Source organism: Propithecus coquereli, unplaced genomic scaffold, assembly GCF_000956105.1.
Source record: "Propithecus coquereli isolate 6110/MARCELLA unplaced genomic scaffold, Pcoq_1.0 Scaffold16, whole genome shotgun sequence".
NCBI lineage: Eukaryota > Metazoa > Chordata > Mammalia > Primates > Indriidae > Propithecus > Propithecus coquereli.
Genome location: NW_012140524.1, coordinates 9,824,800 through 9,841,349, shown reverse-complemented (window position 1 = coordinate 9,841,349; position 16,550 = coordinate 9,824,800). Strand labels below are relative to the sequence as shown.

The 16,550-nt window shown below is 35.7% G+C and overlaps 1 protein-coding gene across 6 annotated transcripts in view; it reads right to left on the bottom strand.

The window, feature by feature from the left end:
• Window positions 1-16,550, bottom strand: part of SOX5 (SRY (sex determining region Y)-box 5) — an 894,001-nt gene that overhangs the window by 26,659 nt on the left and 850,792 nt on the right. For 5 of the 6 annotated variants that reach the window (XM_012641046.1, XM_012641047.1, XM_012641045.1 and 2 more), the window contains 2 exons: window positions 14,771-14,948; window positions 3,048-3,193 (listed from right to left, as the gene is read on the bottom strand). The exons of the other annotated variant lie outside the window; for it this stretch is intronic. In XM_012641046.1, coding sequence (XP_012496500.1) covers window positions 3,048-3,193; window positions 14,771-14,948 — 324 coding nt within the window. The remainder of the gene's footprint in view (window positions 1-3,047; window positions 3,194-14,770; window positions 14,949-16,550) is intronic. 6 annotated transcript variants of the gene reach the window in all.

Below are 16,550 nucleotides of genomic sequence, written 5' to 3'. Positions count from 1 at the left end.
TAGGACGCCACGGCACTCCAGCCCGGGCAACACAGTGAGATTCTGTCTCAAAAAAAAAAAAAAAAAAAAAAGCCCTTCTTTTGGGATTCAAATGATATGAGAAGATGATAGTGCAAAATATAAAAGGAATTTATCATATGTTGTTTATGGCTTTCATTAAGAACTATGAAGCAAAATTTCAAACCAATTATTGATCCATATATGCACTGGTTGTAGGTAATGCTGAGTGATTATAAAATTCTAATAAAAAGGTAGGTACTAGAAAAATAACAACACAATATGCATAGTGATGTTGGTTTATGTGGAAGAATAAGTATCTACCTTTGTGAACTCACACATATAATTCATCTGATATGTTAAGCAATATGGGTCTTTATTCAATTCCTATAGGTGAGCTCTCATACATCAGTATGCAATTATTAACCACCAAATAATTTGACCTACACTATAAGCTCTATGAAGGCAGAGCCCATATTTTCTGGTCCAATACAATACCTCTAGTACACAGCACAGACCCTAATACATGGTAAGTGCTAATGTTGAATAATTACTAATTCAAAGATATAAATATGACATTATCATCTCATTCTCATGAAATGCACAGAGATCAATCATTAATACTGTGGAAATGACACCCGAGCTAGTTCAACAGGAAAAGTCAACCACACACTATAGTAATACCTGCTTCAATAATCTCAATTTCATGCTCAGGTGTCAGAGTAACACAAGGATTGAGATAATTCGGATCTTTTGGTTGAAAACATTTACTTACACATTATAAGAGTTTGTCATACTATTATAGTAACGGAATTGCTTCATTTTCATAATTTAATATTTTCACTTAAAATCCATACAAGCATAAGACTATAGTTCAAGGTGTAATTCAACTACGTTGACAGTGCATGGTGAACAGATTTGAGAATGATAACCTTCTTGAGACTAGAGACACCTTAATTGGCCATAGTTTTGGCAGGTATTATTTAAAAAACAGATTTTAAAAACAGTTGTTATAACGCTACAAAAGAGAAAGGAAATTTGATGCAGTAGCTTTCAACAGAGGCAACTCTCACTCCTGCAACCCAAATAGGAGGTGCTAATCAGAGAAATCAAATAAAGTACGACTGTGGAGGTGGAACAAGAAGTGGAAATAAGGTCCCCTAACAATGGACAAGTATGGAATAAAGTGAATGCAGATGGTTCCACTCCTGTTACTTAATCAAAAGCCTGTGCAGAGTCACTGGAGCCAGCATAAAGTCATGTGTTAGAACAACAGCTGATCTGTATTAGAGAAGATTAAATCACAGTGCCATGGTGGAGGGCCCGGGATTATTTTATGTACTTCCATTGCCTTACAAGCCGTCAGCACAATTATTGCCCTCCGATGTGAATGACTGATCTGTAACCACAGCTAAACAGCATGCTGCTTAGGGGCCTAGGAGCTTCATGAAGATGAATTTCCATACCATCAAAGTGCTTTTAATGGGCTCCCTGATCCAACCACAAGGCCTGTTTTGCAAGTATATAGAACTCAGGATGAAGGCTTCCTGTCCAAAAGGATTTGGTCGGTTGTCACTTGACAATTCCCAGCCAGCACTGGGGAAGAGAGGGGGGAGATAGGTAGAGTTGTCTCTGCTTTGGAGGATTAAAAAAAAGGGTACAGATGCTTGCTGAATGCAACCAACTGCTGTATCCACAGCTGAATTCAATGCGCTTAACAAATAACGGCAATTTAGCTATGCTTGCGAGGAATAGCTTGAGTCACTTTGCATTAGCATCTGGCTGAGTGTTAAACTCATTTCTACATGGGGAGCAGAGAAAAGGAATTTCTGTTCAAGCATCCTTTCAAGAATGTTTAAATATTTGAATATAAATTCCTTTATGCTTGCTATCATTCCTTCTTAGAGCTGTCACTTTGTTTTTCCCTTTCCCTTTCGGTGCTCGGCTTTAAAAATGCTGTGCCCTTCTCACCACACCAATGTCATACTTCTCATGTTGTAAGACTGCAAAGGATGTATACTGACCCACGCGTTGCCCTCCCCTCTGGACACAGAACAGAATTAAAACAGTTTCCCCAACCTAAATTTTTCTCCACGTTAGGACCAGAGAAAAAGCAGTTGCAACGGGATCACCCATACATTTCATCTTCACTACACAGATCGCCAGCTTTCTTAGCGATTAGACATCAAACTCCATATAAAACCTGGGAACCAGAAAGCTCTCCAAATTAGCAATCTGCTCATTCTGGGCAGTTGTTTGACTCATAAGCATCCCATGATGATTAACTTTCAAGTTATTGCTAAGTAGCTGATGATTTTTTCTCTCAACTACTTTATTTATCTATAGGATTGTGCAAAGGGGACTTGGTAACACTTGAAAATTTCACTTCAAAACATATCAAATATTACCAAAGGAAGCACATGATTCTGAGCATTCTAAAATAACTTACAATATTTTTCTTAATTAAATACGACATACACTTAGACAAAAGAGCTTGAAATCATCATAGATCTCAGTCAAATTCAGAAGTTTCACTTAGGTATAAGGATAATGTCCCAGTTTTAGAAGGCACATTTTGTTTTATGAAAAAGTCAAATTTTTCAATTGTGCAGTCACCCAACGCTTGATAGTACTCTGCCTTGGAAACATATTATGACAAGCTCAGGATCCTAAATACTTAGAATATGAGCATGGGTATCATCCAAGCTTATGCTGATTAAAGAAGATTCAGCATTTTCAAATCCAGCTCATCCCCAATACAAGTTAAGCATCTCTGTAAAGCAAAACTTTTACTCAGACTCAGATATTTCAAATGCCATTTCATTTTAATACAAGCTGGTGGCATAAAGGGGGATATTCATTGGATAAAGAGAATTATAACTCTTCCCATTTCCAGATGGTTTTGATTAGGATGGGCACAGGGCCTTCTGTATTGATGGAGGGAAAAATCATCATTCTGAGGATGGTAAGAAGATGGAAAGATAAAAAAGAAAAGCATTCGAGAAAGTTTATTAAGCATTTACGGAAAGTAAGCTATTTTATGAACTGACCTTTTCTGTCCGGCAGTTATTGAGACCCAGGCTATTCACAACAGCCACCTTCCCATCAAGCACCTGTTGTTCCCGCCGAAGTTGTTCCTTCATCTGCCGAGCTTCTTGGATTGCCTTGGTGACAGCATCGTGGTCATTTAAATAACCTGAAAATGAATCAGATCGAAGGATATGTTTTGTACAAATGCATGGACAGGCTAACCTTTAACCATAAAAATCACTTTTTTAGGGTGTAACAGCTAGTTACTGACATATAATAATTTCTCCGTGCAATTTGTCCAAAATGAATGAGTTAGTGAATGAATAATTGGTGACTGACTCGCACAGTCATACACGAACATGTTTCCAAACATCTGTAATAAAAACATAATATTTAGGTGAAATATAGTTTTTCCAAAAATTTGGAAAGAAATTTAAAATATAATTTTAAGTAAAAGTTTTAGTTATTAATCTGAATATTTTGCGGTGCAAACATAAAACCTGTATTTGACTTTTTTCATACAAGGAACATTTGAATGTTACCATAGGATATAGGTATTAATAATTATCACTATGATTATTGAATCTCTCATAGTATTAGAAAAGTCAACTTAGAGTTGTGTATAGCACTATTAGGTTTGTTATATACAGAAGGACTAGATCATTATTAACTGACTGAAAGAAGAGCATTTTCTCCCTACATCCATTTACAGTGAAATAAACCACAGGTGGCAGTGGTTTGCTGTGGTTACAAACTTGTAATAGTTAAGGGGCTAAATATGAAGCACAGAATGTAACCAAGCACTCGTAATTGTTTGATAAGAAATTGTGGCTACTCTTAACTGTAGTCACACTTAATTCACACTCTTAATAAGATGGTCAAATGACCAGCTTGTGTCTGCAGGCTCTACAATCCATGGTTAGTAAAACACACTAGCAAAATATTATTTTTAAAGAATAACAGGTGTAAGAAGCAAAACTATTTTTTAACTTAATTTTAACACTGGTCATTTATTTATTTGATGCACATTAGTAAGATGATCTGCATGACATAGGGTAGAATACTGATGGGAAAAGATTGTTTTGCAAATATTTAAAGAAAAGTTAATATCTCATCTTTCTCTCTCCCTATCTTTTAACTAGGGCATAAAATGGCATAAAATGAATCTGTAATATGAAATTGCCCAGAAAAGGGACTTGTTTGTGACATGAGGCTAAATCTAACCAGATCCATTGGTGAATTGTGACAGATGGAGGGACTGTGAGACAGAAGGCAGGCACTAATCACACATAAAATGACCGGCTTGCCTCAACATGTTCCATGGATTCCAGCAAACTTTACACCCTAATCCATTTTTAGAACAAAAAACATCTGGGCCATAAATCCTCTAATCTGCCAAAACACGCTATTAAATCCCATGATTTGTTGAAAAACACTAAGATTAAAGAAAGGAAATATAAAATGGCTAACTGCCGTGTTAGGAAAGTGTTATTAATACTCTTTCTTTGTCTCAATTATGAATGTTCTGGTACTAAAGAGCCTTGTCTAATCATGTCAGATTACACATCCTCTTTGTATTGCTAGACTCTTCTATCTGATCTGCTGATTGCCAAAAAACATAGAATATTTTCTTGCTGCTTAAACATTTCTATTGAAGAAACTGATGTCAGATTAGTGCAGCGCTTCAGTGCTGGCAGGTTTCTAAATGATCCATGCCTTTTCCCCAGTTACTATGCACAGCCTAGACTCGGTCCTCTGATCTCTTTTAAGCAGAAAGAAAAGTTCCAGTGCAGGCAAGAGAAAGGGGAACCTTGAGAGTGATTATACATTTTGCCTTTCAGAGCTAAATTCATTGGAACTTATTCAAAGAATAAAACATCCCTGCTAACTATAAACACAATATGAATTGAAAACAACTATTTAGACTTAGGACAGATCTTTAGGGTTAATATTTACTATAAAAGATGATTGTATTTAACCTTATATTATCCTTGACATCCTGACTTGGTTCTCCCGCACAACCTTTTTAATGTATTATTCTTGAACTTACTGTGTTCATGAACAACATTACTCTGTAAAGAAATACGGCTCTTGTATGACAGCAATGGTCTTGGGATATGTTCATTTAGTAAGATCTTAAGAGGATATGCCTGATTTTCCTATCCTCTAACCCCTTGTTTATATACAACCTGGCACCACGCACTTTTGTAGACTATTTAGCTTCTATGTATTCTAATTAGCTTCTCTAGAACACAAATATATTTGAAATGGTTTGGCACATGAAATTGAATAAAAGCATGAATTCTTTATGCTTTTTAGGGACTGCCAAGATAACATTGTGTAGGAAAAATGATTAATATACATGCAAGAGGAATGCAAATTATTATGAGGGTAACTCATAGACTCTCATTCTGCAATGGCTATTTCCAATTCAAGGTGCGTGTTTGTGTTTATGTAGAAATAGGGGTTCACTTTAAAATATACATTCTTGCTTTTAGAGACTCGAGTTTTAGTTATGCTATACGAAATTTTAACATTTCTATCTGCAATGTTAAATCATAAAGCCATTTATGTATTACAACATTCAATCTCAATAGGATTGTTTACTGGTTCTTTATATCTTGTTCTTATCATAGTCACCACCAAATCCTCAACCCTGCTGACTCCCTCTCTCTCAGAAAATGGCCTTGCCTTTGATTTTAGAAAGACCAGTAAGGCTAAACTCTTACCTTCCTGCCCCTACCCTCTCTCCTACCCTTTGCTAGCTTCAAATCTATCTCCATTTATGCCCACTTTTTCCCTTCACTTCCCTTCTAGAGTTCTAGATTTCTATATTCTTCATTGATTATTTTCTCTAATAATAATTCTCATTATTCTCTCCTCTCATTTATGTCATCTACCTAATCATCTCTTCCATCTCTACCACCACGACTTGCTAAGTATTTAAGGTTCCCTCTTCTCCTAAAAGAAGTAAATAAAGTCTCTCCTTCAACTTTGTTTTGCCCTCTATTTCCAACTGTGTCTCTCTTTTTAACCTTCTAAGTCAATCTTATCAAAGATGCTTTATCTCATACTCTCCCATTTCCTTTTCACTCTTCAATTCCCACTACAATTTTGTTTCTGCTGCCCTTGGTCTTTGAGTTGCCACATCCATAGGACATTTTCCATTCCTTGAGGAATGACAGAACTGACCATCTTCTCATTATTGAAACTCCTCCTTCCTTCTTTCTCATCATAGCATGGTTCCTTGGTGCCTTTTTCCTCACTGCTTCCTCTATCTTTGGATCCTTGCCTGGGATCCTTTCTTCACCTGCTTCTTAGATTTTGGACCAAGGTTCCAATCTTGGTTGGGAAAAGTATGTGTTTTAGAGTTGGGCAAGTCTGAATTAAAATCCTACCTTTGCCACTTACTAGCTATATAAATTATACACATAATTTTACCTTTCTAAGTCTCAATCATCTCATTGGTTAAATGAGGATAACACTCACTAGATAAAACATTAAAATTAAGTGAGTTAATATAGTTTCTTATAATAAATGGTCTATGAAAATTATTCAATAGCTGACACTTTATTTACAAAGTAGCATAGTAAAATAAGTAGCATTTGGAGATTGGATTCAGATGGATCTAGGATCCCACTTCTTGTTAAGTGTGATATTTAACAAAGTTTAACACTTCATCTCTCTACGTTTCCATTTCCCTCAACTAGGAAAAAAATGTAAGTTTGATAGAAGAATTAAATGAACTAACAAATGTGAAGGAGTACACAGCCCTTGGTATCTGAGGAGGCAGCAAAAACTGTTAACTCCTTTCTTTACTTTTCTCTTTTATTATGTTGATATGCACATCCTTAGCACTTGTGTTACATCTTTGATTATTATGATGATTCTGTGAGCAGATGCCATTTCTTGGTTAGTACAGTGGTTCAATGAAATGGAAGGCAGCCCATTAGAGTTTGAAGAGATCCAGAATGGTCGTCTGATACATTTTATTCTGCCTTCATTATAAATTTAGGCAGCAACTGCATCTAAAGTGAGGCTCAGATGGGAGGGTATCTGTGTAGGAGAGGTTTGGTGAGCCTCAATCTTGAGGGAAGTGAGAGGGTAAAGGTCACTGTGACTTCCCCTTAACACGTCAGATGAGATTTGGAAAAGGCCAGTTAGGAATCATTAATGTAAGAAATTTGTGAGATTCTGTAACTTTGTTACATTTACCACAATTTGATTTTTTTATGCCTCAGTGTTTCTTCTCAATCATTATCAAAATACTTCTCAAAGTTTTCATTTTTTTAAAAGGCCTCTTGCATATATTTTTAGGGGCAGAAAAGAAGGGACAAATTGAAAAGTCTGATTTTAGAGGAGATAAATTCTAAAGGGAAAGAATTACTAATGGCTGCCATACACAGAAAGAAAAAAAAAAATAGAAATCACCTGTAAATAAGTTGAATTGAGCCCACCCCGGCCCTTGCCAAGATATATCCAGGTCCTACCCCCCAGTATCTGTGAATGTGACCTCATTTGCAATTAGGGTCTTTGAAGATGTAATTAAGTTAAGGATCTTGAGGTGAGATCACCCTGGATTTAGGGTGGGCCCTAAATCCAAAGACTGGCATCCTTATAAGAGAAAGGAGAGTGAGAGACTTGACACACAGAGACAGGGAGCGCCCATGTGAATACAAAAGCAATGATTGGAGTTACTCGTATACGCCAAGGAATGCCAAGGAGTCAGCAGCATGGAGGAATGGTTCTCCCTCAGAGCTTCCAGAAGGAACAAACCCTGCTGATACTTTACTTCAGATTCCTAAGCTCCAGAATAGCAAGAGAATAAATTTGTTTTAGGCCACTCAGTTCACGGTAATTTGTTGTGGCAGCCGTAGGAAAGCAATATACCACCCTTGGTCTTAACCATGTCCCTAAGACTTGAGAGGGTAGTCCCAAGTACTATAAAATTAATGATTGCCTGCCTCGAACCCTTCCTGATTGCTGATATATTTATCTGTCTACTAAGCTTCTCTACTTGTCCCATGAGTACCTGAAATGCAGCATGTCTGGCTCAGAGTTCATCCATTTCCTGTGGCTTCAATCTGTTCTTTCTATATTCCATAATAAACCTTTACAGTTCCCCATCCAGTCACTTGGGAATCATCTAAGGTACCTCCTTTACCCCATACAGATAAAAGGCAGCCAGGCCCTGACAGGCCTCTTCCTCAGCCCTCAAACTTGCTTCTGCATTCCCACGGTCCCTGCTTTCCGTAAAGCCACCTCATCTCTCACTTGTGTTAATGCCTTAGCCTCCTAACTGGTTCCCTATTTTTAGGCTTACACTCTTTGAATCCATCTTCTACTCTGCTTCCAGATAAAGCATTCCAAAATGTGTTTTTAAAAAAGGAATTTGGATCAAGTCAAAATCCCCAATTAAAAAACCCATCTCTTGGTACCCTAGCGCTTAAAGGTACACTTCATAAAATGATGATCTGTAACAGTCCTTGAGAAAATAATTCCAGGTTTAAATAAGTATAGGAAAATACTATGTTAAAGTTAAAAAGCTTTCTTCATTACATGAATTTTCAAAATCTGGAATATGTTAATGTGCATTGTGAATCTTCATGAGATAACAGTATGCAGCCTTTCTCAAATACAATGAAACTTTTGAAACTCTTTGATATTCCCTCAAAAATATCATTCTGGGATAAGTTCCAAATACTTTAACATAGCCTAAAAGTCTCTCATCATGATATCACCTCTGCTTATCCTTCTCATGTCCCCTCCTGCCAATCTCTCATGAGCCCTGTGTTTAAGCTGCACAGGACTTTTTCCCTGTTCCAAGGATAGGCCTTCCTCCTCTCACTCTCCAATTGTGTCTCCCAAGATTTTCTCTTTTGCTGAAATGCTTTCTCTTTCTGGTGTGTTTGGGAATTCATTCAAATGTCATCCCTTCTGTGAGGACTTCTCTGATGTACTCCAGATATGCTCCTTGGAAAGATTAGTACTTTCCACTTATATGCTCCTTTAAAACCTTGTAAATGCTTTTATTGTCACATTGTCTTGCATTTTTCTAAGTTTGTCTTTCACATCAGTCTTTGAACTACTTGAGGGCATTTTTTTGCTGTTTTTTTTTTTTTTTTTTGAGACACAGTCTCACTCTCTTGTCTGGGCTAGAGTGCCGTGGTGTCAGCCTAGCTCACAGCAACCTCAAACTCCTGGGCTCAAGCGATCCTCCTGCCGCAGCCTCCCAGGTAGCTGGGATTACAGGCATGTGCCATCATGCCCAGCTAATTTTTTCTATTTTTAGTTGTTTGGCCAATTTCTTTCTATTTTTAGTAGAGACGGGGTCTCGCTCTTGCTCAGGCTGGTCTTGAACTCCTGAGCTCAAATGATACACCCGCCTCGGCCTCCCAGAGTGCTAGGATTACAGGCGTGAGCCACCGTGCCCGGCCTTGAGGGCATATTTTAATCAATCTTTTATTCCTTTGGTGTATGGTAGGTTCTGCTGAAGGAATGTATACATATTCCAAGTTGAAAGTATCTTTCTTTCTATTTTTAGTAGAGACGGGGTCTCGCTCTTGCTCAGGCTGGTCTTGAACTCCTGAGCTCAAATGATACACCGGCCTCGGCCTCCCAGAGTGCTAGGATTACAGGCGTGAGCCACCGTGCCCGGCCTTGAGGGCATATTTTAATCAATCTTTTATTCCTTTGGTGTATGGTAGGTTCTGCTGAAGGAATGTATATATATTCCAAGTTGAAAGTATCTGCCTTTATAATTCCAAGTTCATTGATTATCTATCTCTGTCTTCTTATCAATAGAAGCCTTTACCATATGGCACAGATTTATTAAAATTCATGGATTTAACCCAGGATATTAGGGTAATACAAATTCTTATTACTACGTATTTATCTTATATAGGACTTTTTAGCTGTAAGTAAAAGTAAGGGCATATGTGTTTCAAGTGATTTTCAACAAATATTAAATTTTTTTCTATTTCTGCGGTCACTGATCATCATCAAATTTTTGGCACCCTGATATGTAGCCATTTTTTCAACTGTGAAAGCTCACAAGAATTAGATAGTACATGTGAAAGCAATATGTAAACTGTAAAATGCTATGAAAATATTAATTGCCAGATGTCTTTGAATGATATCCCTAACTTTCTGATAATCCAATGGCTTTCTATGAATTACAATATTCTTTTCATTCATTCAATTGCCTACCCACATACAAAAATTTCTCTCATTAAAACCTCTGTATAAGCTTTGCTCATTAAAAACATAAGCTAATGAAACTTCAAAATAATATCTTCCTTCATGTCATATTTTAAATTAGCAAGTTGTAGAAATAAAGTATCCAATTAAGGAACTTGAAAATATTTCCCTTCATTTTATTTAGTCAATGTGCATCTACTACATTTGCTCAGGTAAAGTTTTAATTTTCATGTGTTAATGCCTCTGAAGAATGAAGGGTAAGAATAATACATTCCAATATGTTCCAAAGCTATGCTAGGACAGAGACTATAGGCACCTAAAGCCTCAGTCCAAGACTGTCATCTGCTTATCCTCTAGACTTAGAAAAAGGTATGGCATACAGAAAGTATTTAATTCTCATTTGTTGGATGGATGAGTGAAAGGATAAATGACTGAGAAGAGCTTCTAATGCATAGAGGTTACCAAAAGACAATAACTAAAAACAAAGGATGCCAACCCATACCCTATGGTTGTAATGCCCCAACTTCCATTGGTTGTGAGTCTGGACAAATTATTAGATCTTCATGTACATTTGTTTCCTTAAAATTGAAACAGAATTAATAAACATAGAATCATAGAATTATCTACACTGTGACAGGAAATTACTTCAAAACTGTAGGTAAACGCCTCTTTAGGTTTGTGTTCCTTATCGAAATAAGTTTTGACTAGATTGTATGGATATGTAGTCTAACTGTTAAGGGTCTCTAATTCTAGAACAGCTGCAGTGAGAAAACAGATGAATAAGATGCTTGGAAAAAAATAAAAAGTGTTATACATATGTATAATATAGGTGGAAAAAGCCAATAAGGGAAAAATAACATCTGGTTAAAAGACTCTAAAATTATCCATCATTCTTCTGAACTATTATGCCTTTTAAGGACTCCGTTTCTTTGGAGCTCCTATCATTTGTGTACCATATCAAAAGGATTCTTATGAAATACACTGTAATATTGGTCACCAACCTCAAAAAAGTCACTTTCTATATTCGTAGCTAATAGATATATAGCAAAGAGCCCCATGTCATTAATGATAACTTAAGTTATCTTTTGGTCCACAGTTTTCCATGGTTTATAAATGGAGTAACACACTAATTCTTCTTTCAGGGTTGACCTTTACAACACCATTAATCCTCACAGCTTTTATCCAACTACATTATTACTCATTAAAGTTTAGCTTTCAACATCTGCATTTGTTGAAAAGAGAAAAGTAAATTGTAGTGGCCTCAAATCCTTGGAAAATATGAGGGATGCGTATGTGATGAAGGGACTTTTCAGAAAAAAAAAAGCTGTTTTAGTAGTAGAAATAGTCATTAAAAATGTCATTGAATATGTTCTTGCCTTTCTAAAATACTGTCATACTTAATCCCTGGGAATGCCAAAGTAAAAATATTCATATATAATAAAAATGTAAATACATCAGTCTATTAGTTAAATATTCTAGTTCTAGTAACATTATTATAGTAGCTCATATACCAACATTGTGATATTCCTGAGCCTTCATATATATTATGGAAGTGAATCTTTCTTGCCAAATATAATTTTTTTTCTTTTACATACTTAGTTCCTAAAAGCAACTCTAATCTTGGTGCTCATTTAGGATGTTGAGCAGAGTAACTCATATTTAGACCATAACGATGAAAAAGCACATGTGTGTCCCAAAACTTTTTCAAGCTTTCCAAAACTTCAGTTTTCCCTGTTTCTCTTCTCATTGATACCTCATTGCCCCAGAGTAAATTCCTCTTCGCAAATAATCTGGAATTCTACTTTGCAGAGATTAAAGCATTTGAAACATACTCCTTCAGCCTTCATTCTGTCCATCCAAAAATTTCTCTGAAACTTTACCATTTTTCTCTTCATTTCCTTCAGTCTCAGAAAAAAGAAGGGGCTTTTCTCCTTTCAAGGCTAATCCTTTCTCATCGTCTCCTTGATATGTTGTCACCCTTGTACTCATCTCTCCAACTCTTCTTCCTCTTCCCCCTTGAAGAGGAATATATACATATATATATGTATATATATATATATATATGTTCCTATTCTAAAACCTGTTTCTACTCAGTCCTCTCAAACTATAATCACTTCTCAACACCAAACTTACAAAAAGATTAGTCTATATCATCAACTGTACTTTCTTTCCTCATATCCTTCAAATCTTTGTAATTGGAAATCTGTTCAAACCATTTTACTAAAACTTATCCGTCAGAATGTATCTATCTGTGAACTTAAGCTAAATTCTAAGGCTTTTCTTTTTCATGTTCTTTAACTTTCCTGCAGAATGTGTCACCAGTAAATGATCCCTCTTTTTTGAAACTTTTGGTTTTCCTAGGCTAGCATGACACTGCTCCATCTTCATTCTTATTCTAACACACCCACTTGCTCTTCATTTCATTCTTATTCTAAAATACTCAGTTTTCCACCTAAAAAAGGGTGGTGATTCTAAAATATGTCCAAAGATACTTTGACACTCTTTCCTTCAAGAGTTGGAGATTAATTCCCCTTGCCTTGAATTAGGCTGGACTTAGTGATTTTCTTATAAGGTACAGAATAAAACAGAACTGATTGTGGGTGACTGTGAACAGGTCATAAAAGGCACTGTGTCTTTCTTTCTGCTCTCTTCCTTGGATCACTCGCTCTGAGGAAGGTTACAGCCACATGTCACAAAGAACTGAGGCCTCCAGCTAATAGCCGTGAAAGTGAGTCATCTTGGAAATGGATCAGCCATCCCCAGTAAAGTCTATAGATGACTGCACCTCTGACCAACATCTTGACTGCAATCATATGAGAGAGATCCTAAGCCAAAACTACCCAGCTAAGCTGACCCTTAGAAACTGAGATAATAAATGCTGGCTCTTTTAAGCTGCTAAGTTTTAGGTTAATTTATTAGAAAGCGACAGATAACTAATACAATAGATAGTACCTATGATTCTTCAGCCCACTTCTCTTCTTACCAGACACACTCTTTTTTGGTGAACTTATTTGTTCTCCTCACTTCAACTATATCATCAAGGAATAATTTCCATATCTAAAATGCTAGCACCCCTCTTACATATCAGACTTACATTTATAGTTTTCTCTTGAACATCTCTACCTAAATGGTTCCTTGCATTTCAAATTCAACACATATTAAATTTTTATATCTTCCCCCAAATCTGCTTCCATTCTGGTCTCCCTTTTCATAGTTAATGGAGGCACAATCCTTCTTATTTTATAAACTCAAAATCCTAGACTCCGCTATCTACAACTGGACCCCTACCAGATACATTCTATTGTGGACACATTGTGTCAATTCTTCTTTAATAGTATCTTTTCAATCTATTCCCTCCTTTAATTTATCATTGATTATTTGTCTCATGTAACTTACTCTTGCCCTACACTAACACAATGGTTTCCTCTATTCCAATATCTTTCTTCTGCCAACAGTCTTCTTAAAGTTCTGATGACACTGTTGCCTGGGGAAAAAGTCAAAATTCCTTAGGATAACATTCAATCAGATTCCATTTGACCGGTTCACAGTTTTAGCTTTAATCACTTTCCACTACATATTCATTCTAGAATCCATAAAAATCAGCATATTTCTCAAAAACATGATGTTTTACTTTGTGTTTTTCCTTACTGCCTAGATTGCTTAGAAATGTATCGCTTCTTCAAGGCTCAGTTTGAATTAGGCTATTTCCAACTTAGTCTTCCTTGATCCTTCCCAAACAGAATCCAGCACTCTCCTCTTTGTGCCTATAGGATTGTTATCTGTGCTCTGAAAACAGCACTTACTGCAGATGACTTGTACTATAGGATGGATGATTTCCTCAACTAAACCATGAACTACTTTGGCTGACCTATGCTAGTCTCCTGGAAATTGTATGCAAATAATAAACATATCAATACATGTGGGTTGAAATAAGCATTTACAATCTAATATAAGTACACTAAAATAAAAATGATTGAATTTTTCAAAGTCAGCTTATAGAAATATCTTCTACAATTTACTGAATTTACAGTTATGGAGAATTTAAGCTATCTACTCTTTTAGAATACTTTAGTGTCTTCAAGTAATTCTCAAGCAGAATGGAACTGAACAAACTTCACACCCTGATGGTTGATTGCTGATCCAGGCAAAATGCATTTCATCATTATGTGTACTTTGTACACATCACAAAAAAAAAAAGAGAAATAAGTTTCAGTGCTGGAAAAGATAAGTCACCTCACAAGAACATTCTAGAACCACTGCTCACTGTCATTAGTCATTTAGGTCTCTTTTTCATAAACTTATGGACATAGTTAAATATATAAATATAACCAATACAATTAGATTTTCAGGGGGACATTATAACTTTGAGTTCAGTGAGAAATTTCATTTGCATGTTTAAAGCAGACCTATGTGGTTCTTCAAATTGAAACTCTCCTATAGAACTCAAGCCATGCACAGGGTCTATGTGATGTGCCATTTAAAGATGATTTCATTCAATATCCATAAACAGAAAATTAGCAAGAACAAAAGAAACAGAACTTACCTATTGTGCTAACTCTGGCTGAAGGACTAGCTAACGCTGCTGGGACAGAGGCTTTGAGGGGGCCTGCCCCACTGTTTATTCTCAGAGCTGGCATATGGGGAGAGGTGGGTGATGTAGGCGATTTGCCATCAGAGGTCTTGGGTTTAGCTGATAGGTTCAGTGGCTGTGCCACTTCATCCTGCAATGATCATCAGAACATGAGCTGTGATAAGGAAAGTATGATCAAAAATGCCTAGAAAAAACACAGGTATTCAGCCTATCATTTCCCATCAAATTACTCTACCAATCAGTGATCTTAACATTCAATCTGAACATCACAGTGTTTGGCTACCTGTCAACATTATGTCACTTTCAACTACACATTACGAAATACCTTTTGTATAAGAGAAAGTACACGTGTACTCCACTATCCACAGAAAGCACATAATTGATGTAACCTGTAAGAAACAGTCTTAAAAAGCAGTCTTTGTACTATTCATTTTTATTGAGACATTGCATAGTAAATATAAAATTATGATGTAGATAAGTTTTTTTTTAACCTCCAAAGAACTGGGGTTGAATCTGAAGCATCTTTGTGCCCTGGTGCTTAGTTAGGCAGGAGCACCCATGACGGACTTACATGACTGTGCACCTCTGATCAGAACTGCTCTCCAAATTAAACATACACAAAAAAGAAAATTTTCTAACTCTCTTAGAAAATAATCCTTTCTCCTAATTTTCACAGAAAGACTTTTGGATTTGATCTAAAAATGAAAATAAATATAATTAACATTGCCCCAATATGTATTATTTATATGTGACACTGTTCTAAACACTTAACAAACATCATGTTTTTTAAATTAGATTTGTTTTCCAGATTTTCCTCATAGAATACAAAGTGCGGCATGAAGATTTGTATGTGATCAGTTTAGCACGGGTGATGATTTCCAACTGTACTATACTTAAACAGGTCAAACCGTAGTTTATAGTCAATTTTATACGTTTCTATAAAAGCCCTTAGATAATTTCATACATAAAATTTATGGAGACAATATCATTCAGATTTCTACTACATCATATAAGAAACAGATAATATTAACATTACATTACTTTTCTTTCATTGAAAATGGGGAAAATTATCTTATTCCTTTTCTATGCTCTAAAATTGGAATATTGCGCCACTAGTTTGTACATTGTTGTTTACCTTATACCCAACTTTACATAGATATTATTGTAGAATAAAAATTTAGTTTTTACTTAGCTACTATTACATGAGTTAAGAAAAAATATCTATGAATAGCAGGATAACTTGTTGAAAGTAGAACAATTTTTAATTAAATGGTGTAATTAGGGGACATGAATGGGTCTGTTAATTAATGCAAACAAAAATTGTATGTACGGGTTTACCAAAAAAACCACTGAAATCAATCACTTTACAAAATGGTTAAATGGCATATGACATCTATTTCAAGTTTATATTTTTAAATGGCTTAATATTATCAGATTATTATTCAATTCTATGGTTAAGTGCACTTAGGAAACCCATATACAGACTGAGAAAAACTACTCTTGTAAACTTTTTTTCAGTTTTTTTTTGGTTGTTTGTTTCAGAGAAAAGAACAGTTATTTGAAAATCCAAGACATAATTCAAATTGGCAATCTTCTATCATGTGAGATACATAATAAGTTAATGGACATTATACCAAATTTATATTGATTTATAGAATCTTGATAGGAAGTAAAATAAGATAATAAATAATTGACTCAATATATAATTTGGAGAAGTTTACTTTAGCATTTA